This window comes from Pterocles gutturalis, unplaced genomic scaffold (genome assembly GCF_000699245.1).
Source record: "Pterocles gutturalis isolate BGI_N339 unplaced genomic scaffold, ASM69924v1 scaffold11628, whole genome shotgun sequence".
Lineage (NCBI taxonomy): Eukaryota > Metazoa > Chordata > Aves > Pterocliformes > Pteroclidae > Pterocles > Pterocles gutturalis.
The window spans coordinates 43,274-50,586 of NW_010118148.1; the positions used below are offsets into that span (position 1 = coordinate 43,274).

Genomic DNA, 7,313 nt, shown 5'->3' on the forward strand with positions numbered 1-7,313 from the left:
CAAAATCCTACCCTACCTCCTGTGCTGCAATATCATCACATGCTTGTCTTTGCTACCAGGTGTAGCGTGTGTGGGTGGGGGTGCCTTCAAACATAAATTACCAATAAACACACATTGTATTTAGTGTCAAGGAATTAATTGAGCTTTCTGGAATGAAAGCCTTTTGGCACAAAAATTATAAACCGAGGCTGACCTACCTGAATGGGTCCCACTGACATCAGCAGGTTTTTCAGTTGGACATCAGTAGTTGATGAAGAAAGCCCTTCAACTGACACAATACAGGGCTGAGGTTTGCACTCCACCACTCGCAGGTTCTGTTTATTTGGCATCAAGCGTCCTCGGCCCATCTGGCCTGCTACTCCTCTGCCTCTCCCGTGCATAATGACCTGCCAACAACAAAAGTAACAGTATTTTGATTTACTTACCTAGTGCTTCTGCTCACTGCATTTGACAGATGATACAAAAGTTGGCAATTTACTTAAAGACTTGATTAAAGTAGGCATTGATTTAAAACAGCTTGTTGCCGTTTGCTGATTTGAAAGGCCACTTATCAACATATCCATCCACTGCTTATACAAACCTCTTCAAGACAGATAGCAAGTTATATTTTGGGTTATACACATATTGCACTGAGGCTAAAAGCCTCAGCATTAACAGAGATCAGCCAAGCAATGGAGGGTCTCAGAGCAAAATGAATAACGTAGTTCCAACACTTATCACATTATCAGCATGTGTTCAGCTCCCATATTTTGAGTCTGGCCAAAAAAACCAACTGGTGATCCGTCTCCCTTTTCTTTTCTCAACCCACAGATAAATTTAATGTACCCACAAGACCAGCAAACTGCTTCAAGTGCCTCCAGTCTGTACTGCTACTAACTCTTGGATTCTTAACAGCATGCATAGGTAAATATGCATACAGCAAAAATTTTAAAACAATTTTCAAAGTTTCTTTCCTCCAAATCCTGTAGGATCTGGCATCACAGTATCCCCTGGAGCAGGAAATGTATGGATTTAATTCTTGTAAATTAAAGTCAAACAGCTGGAGAGAGGAAAAATAACAAATGAAACAGTAACAAACATTAAAAAGAGTTAACACTTAACATTGAGTTAACACTCAACACGGTTCCTCTATTCCTATTTGGAAAGCCTATGGAAGGTCGCAACTTTTCACATCCCTCTGCGTCAGCAAGGAAACTTCATCCTTACATGAAGATTAAGGTCAACAATTCAAACCCAAGAAATAACTTAAAAGCCAAAATACCAGCTATTTTCAGGGAACGTGCCGGTTTGCAAATGCTGAGAAGGCACACGCCAGTGCCACCCAAATCCTCTCCCTCCCTCCTCCCAGACCACAATCAGTGCGAAAATTCAGCGACGAGATACCAGCTCTGAGGATTGACCAAAGAGCATCCCGGAACAGTCACTGTGCCCTCCTACGTATGCAGGAAATTGCCAGAATAAAAGATTAAGCACAACTTCAGAAAAACTCTTGGTTTTAAACCCAGAAAGTATGCTGGACACCATCTCCTACAGCAGCTATCTTGGGACACACGCATTTCCCCCAGGGAGTACTGTGCTGGCCAGAAAGTCAGCAGATGCCTGCAGGCATCTCCAGTCTGTGCTGGGTACAAACAGGTCTCTCTAGATTAAAAGCTTTATATGCAATTATGCATCTCCTGGGTCATGCAGACCTGTGCTAGCAATTGACAAACAGAATGCCAGTGATTAATGGAGCAACACAGCTAGACAGTAAAACTTCTAGCAGCAATATGCATCTAAAAATCACCTTTTTAGGCTGATGGATTCCCTGGATGTTTTTGACTCCTTGAGGAGCTGGTGAATGGATCTGTGCCTGCTGCTGCTGTTGGTGCTGCTGCTGTTGCATTCCCTTTGTCAATGTGACCTTCCTCACTGGCTGCTGTTTCGGCTCCAGGGGTTGTTGAGGCCGCTGGGGCTGGCTCTCTGGGTGAAAAAAGCCAGCATCCTCTCCCCCCTGCTGAAATCAACAACACAACAGGCGGCTCAACGTCCAGGCACTGCAAACCCTCGCCCTGAGCAGCCTCCGGCCACATCCAGCTCGCTCAGCGCACAGAGAACACCCAGTGAGCAGTCTGTCCGCTGCAGCAAACCCACGGCCAGGGCAGGTCTGTGCAAGGGTTCAGCCTGGAAATTGGGCTTCAGTTTAAAATAAAACCATGGTCTCTGAAGTACAGTTTACTTTGTTCAGACTTTATTATCATTACAATGTTCAATAATGTCTTTTCATATAGAAAGCAGCAAGGTGTTTTAACTTTCCAATCCCTCATATGTAAACTATGGTGTGCATTACTTTATTACTCTTTCTTTCTTTTTTTTTTTTTTTTTTTTTTCCAGAGAGACATGCGCATTGCAGAAAGAGGAGCAAAGAACTGTGAATGCTGGAAGAACCAGGCAAATACTCTGCTCATCTTTAAAACTCCAACCTCTCTTTAGTTAAAAACTGTATTTATTTTGAAGTGTGTATTTATTCTGCCATCTTCTATACCAGCAGCCTTATAAGCAATCTCTTTCCTCAAACACTCTCCAGACTTGGAACAGTTCTTACCCAATGTCTTGTTCAGTTTTTTATAAAGCTCTTATTATAGACATTTATAATCACAAGCACAAAGAAACATCACCTCAGTCCCGCTCTCACCCGATGTAGCCCTTTCCACTACATCCCTCATTGCAATCAAGCACAGTAAAAGCATATTTCTGGCACATATGGAGACAAAATGCAAAGCTACATAAGGAAGAATGAGATTATCTTCATGGAGAATACAAATCATTACCTCTCTATTACCATTAAACAAAAGCAAAAGAAACTCATACTGAGGACCGGTTGTTAAGTCTCTTCACTATCATTTGAAGAGAAATAGTCCACTACAGGTCATACGTAGGATAGTCTCAAGTTTGCATGTTCAATAGTTCACAATTCACACCCCTAAATCAAGCCCTCTGTATCATCAGGTATATGCAGGCAACAACTTCTCAACAACTCAAATACTTTAACCCCAGGCAAATCAGCTTCACCACCCCTCTGCACTGCCTACACTTCAAAAGCACAATCTGTCACAGGGAAAAGCTTGAAGCTCTTCTCACTTAAGGGCTTTCATCCAGTGTCCAAAGTGGTTTTTCCTCTGAACTGAATGGCTCCGTGGCTTCATAGAAAATTTTGTATATAAACCTGTGAGAGCAGTAACTAGTGAGAAATTATACTTTCCCCTTGGAGTCTCTCAATTACTGCTCAAAAATACAAAAGCAACAGCTCTCCTCCTCTCCCAAAAACCCCAAACATACGCATACTAACAAACCTTACCAGGAAACCAGCATTAAATCCTCCTCGTTTTAGTATTAGTTCCAATATCAGCATCACCATAAACCCTACGCCCTGATCAGATAATTTTTTATTCAACCCTACAGCATCTGGAAGATGATGAAACTAAAATGAACAAAAACATTCTAGGAGGAACTTAAATGCAATAATTGGGAGCTAAAAACTAATCTCTGCTAACTGCCTGCTGTGAAAACAACCATAAATATTTGCAATAATTTCTTACCAAACCAAAAAGCGAACCCAGCACATAGGAAGAGCATCTGAGAGTGAAGCCCTCGGGTACAAAACACATCGAACATGCTCATTACTGAAACTTCAAAAGCAAACAATCATTTCCCATAAACGCTAAGATGACCAACAACCACCCAATATTTAACTACCAAGCCCAATTATCACCAAATAAAACTGTATAAAGCAAACACACAACTACAACAGAGTCAAAGGCATGAGCACCCAACATGGGTTCATGCTGATGAAAAAATTGATGGGGTTTGTTCCCTGCTGGAGTCTCAAATGTCCCCTTTGGGCTTCACTGCTAGAATGATGCTCCTGCAAAACTCTGAAAAGGTAGAAACACCTCCAGGCTTTTTAACGAATTAACATATTTCAGAAATAAGAAAACCTACAGAAAACAATAAAGAAAGCCCACAGGGTAAGAAAAGGGGATGGAGCAAGTTCTGCTTGTTCTTGCAACAAGAAAGAAGAAAGGACAACTGGATCAAACCCTTTCTTTATACTACTGCTCTGAACATTTACTGCTTTTTGAAGTGACTTGAAGAGGGGAGCCAGAGATGAAGCTGCAGCACCACTTCTCAAGGGAGGTCTGTAAGCGAGTGACTTGGTGCCCAAGGACTAACAATGCTCCCTCCAAGTCAGCAACACATTGCTTCCTGTTACAGGTAGCGCTGGCTTCAACCAAAGACAAAATTCGGTGGTTTTCTTAAGAAAAGGAAAACCAAACATGACCCCTAGGTCACTGTGTGCCTAACAAGCAAAATGACACAGCCTCAGATAACAAATTTTAGCATCAATTCCTTTTTCGCTGGTTAAAGACATGACAGTGCAAGGGCAAGCACTGTTCGAGCCAAAGCCAAAGCAAACAACCTGTGCAGCAGCATTTAGTGGTAAATCAGACTCACCACCATCATCATCATTTAAACTTCTTCTATGCAAGACAATTAGTGTCTTTGAGCAACCTGGTCTAGTGGAGGGTGTCCCTGCCCACGGCAGGGGGGTTGGAACTCAATGATCTTTAAGGTCCTTTCCAACCTAAACCATTCTGTGATTCTACGATTCTTCAGGCACGTCAATGAACTACATCATGCAAACACACACAAAGAGCTTTTAACATCTGGACTTAAAGCTATAAAACCTCAGAACATTACTTACAGGACACACTTATATGAGAACATTAACATTTTGGAGGAAAACACATATGACTGTACATATGCTGATTCCTGATTTTCACTCAGGAGGTATATGAGCTGGAACCCAGAAGGTAAATCAAAACAGACAAAGCTACAGGCAAGCAGGCAAGTGAACTGAAGCTATATTGCAGAAGCTATCCAAAATGTCAGCAAAATCATAGAAGCTACATTGCCAGCATATCTTCTACTTAAAAAGTCTCCATTCTAGCTCATTTGAAATCAACTGCTGCTTTTCCTACAGACAATTTCTACACTGCTAATTTTTCATCAGCCTACATCACTGCCCTCCCCAAATTTAAACATGTAGCAACAGAAGGAGGTTTTAAAATTTCAAGACTTCTCTTGTCAAAACACATTATCATCTGATTTTTTTTCTATAGCATTTTGGGATGTACAGAGCAATACTAAATTTTTCAGAGATGCATCTATTCATCATCATGGCCTGTCTCATACAATTTGATGCACAAAGTGCTGAAACCAGGTGAGAATACTTCTTGGTCCACCACAAAGACCTGAGATTGATTGATTCAAGCTCTGATTTTATCCTGCTAATTTCCTCTAAAGTCCTCTGCAGAAAAGTAAATTTCCATTCATTGTCTGCAAACCAATAAAGGAAGAGTATTTTTAAGTCTACTGCTGAATTGCTGTATTACAAATCATTCTGACCTTCACGCTCTAAATTTCCAGGTTTTATAAAAAGGTCTACCTTCCCAACATGTAGCCAGGAAAGAGCTCTCTTGAACAAAACCTTACCGCTATTTAGTTAATTCTAGAGTAATGAAAATGCCTTTTTTTAAGTACCAACAGTTCTGTTCAGGTGAAAGCATAAAATCTATCTTTTAAATTTCAAGTACTGCAAGATCATTAGCAGGGCCAAAACAACCAGTTAATTTCAAATACTGTGTGCAATTAAACAAAACTCAAAAGATCGAGGCAAAAGGATTTGATCTACATAGTGAATGGCTTTCAAACTTTTACTGTGGAAGAGTCTGCACAGATTGATCTGAAACTGGACTAACAAAAAAAGAAATTACACCCTTCAACAGCCATGAATTTTAGAACCAATTCTCTGATACTTATTGAGGCTGTTTTTCAATAGTGAGACTCTATCAATGTACATATATATACACACACACTCTCAGTGTTGTGTTTTGAGAAACATAAAGACCATTCTGTCAAATATGATATCACAAATTCTAAAAGCAGAATTTTATGAGGGACTGGTTGAATTTAGCAAGCTGAAACTCTCTACTCTATCATAATCATTATGACAGTTTCACAATGAAGATTAAGTTTATTTGCCACCAACATTAGCAGGACAAATTTATTTATAACAAATTCTTTAAAATGTACTGATAAAAATGCCTACTGATACTGTCAGAGCTGCTTGCAATTTGACAGATCAAATCTTATTTTCATTCTTAAACCCCACGAAGGAATGGTATCACCAACTTGCATTCTGTAGTGAGCAAATTGATTAATCCCCCTCTATAGAAATCTCAACTCTTGATTACACCTATCAGACGTTAAGCAGCATTATTCTAGAGTGACAACACTTGACAAATTCCCAAACCATTTTTCTCAGCCTTTGTGGCCCTGCTAGCTTGTATTAACCCTGATGAAAAATTAATTTTCCTTATCTTCCGCTAAACCCCAAAATCCAAATCCGCCAAACTGGCAACTCTTTCTGTAAAGGTATTATGAAAACCTCTAAAAGATTAATTGCATGTCTTCAGGTGACATTAAATTAATTTCTGTACTCATGACAGACATTTGATACTCGGTACTGAGAGGACAGATAACATTGTCAGGATACACAGAAGGACAGTGGTGCAGTGTCCCAGGGCAGCCTCTTATGAATTCTCCTTTCGATAAGGCCATACTTCACTGTCACTGGCATGTTAGTGATCTTGCAGCCCATAGACCTCACTGCACAGGTTTCTATTAACGACCACAATGCTACGTCTATCCATGTAATCTTTATAAAGCTAATTCAAAATCACCCAATAGTAAAGGGATGCACATGCTGGATAAAGCACTTAAATGAAATAAACTCTGGTTGATCTGGGTAAAAATAAGACAGAGAAGCTAAATGTTTTCATCTTTTCTTAGATGTACTGTAACTCAAATTCTCTGTAGCATAATGAAAACTTAAATCTTGCAGGGAAATCTCAATCCAAAAATGTCTTTTAATTGATTTCCTTAAAAAAAAGGAGAAACCCCTCATCTGTTACCGGTTTAAGTCTGGTATTTCTAGAAACAAGTACCTTTACATTATCACACTAGTTAAGAGGGGAAAAAAAAAACCCATCCTTTAGATTATTAAATTCATCAACACTTCAAGGACAAGAGAAATTATAATTCATCAACTATATAGGTTTTCATACATGAACTCGTATTTTACTGACACTGTGAAAAAGATATCTACAGACAACTGGGATCCCCAGGTAACAAAGAGAAAAAAACCAGTAAAGCAAAAGCCAGGTAGGGCAAGAAAGACTATAATCTATTTTATAGAAATATTTTTTCCC

The 7,313-nt window shown here is 39.7% G+C and overlaps 1 protein-coding gene across 1 annotated transcript in view; it reads right to left on the reverse strand.

Annotated features, from left to right (window-relative positions):
* LOC104463667 (RNA-binding protein 33-like) overlaps window positions 1-7,313 on the reverse strand; it is a gene marked incomplete at its 5' end in the record, with an annotated part of 35,886 nt that overhangs the window by 12,291 nt on the left and 16,282 nt on the right. The window contains 2 exons of the mRNA XM_010076089.1: window positions 198-386; window positions 1,787-1,996. Of these exons, the coding sequence (XP_010074391.1) occupies window positions 198-386; window positions 1,787-1,996 (399 nt within the window). The remainder of the gene's footprint in view (window positions 1-197; window positions 387-1,786; window positions 1,997-7,313) is intronic.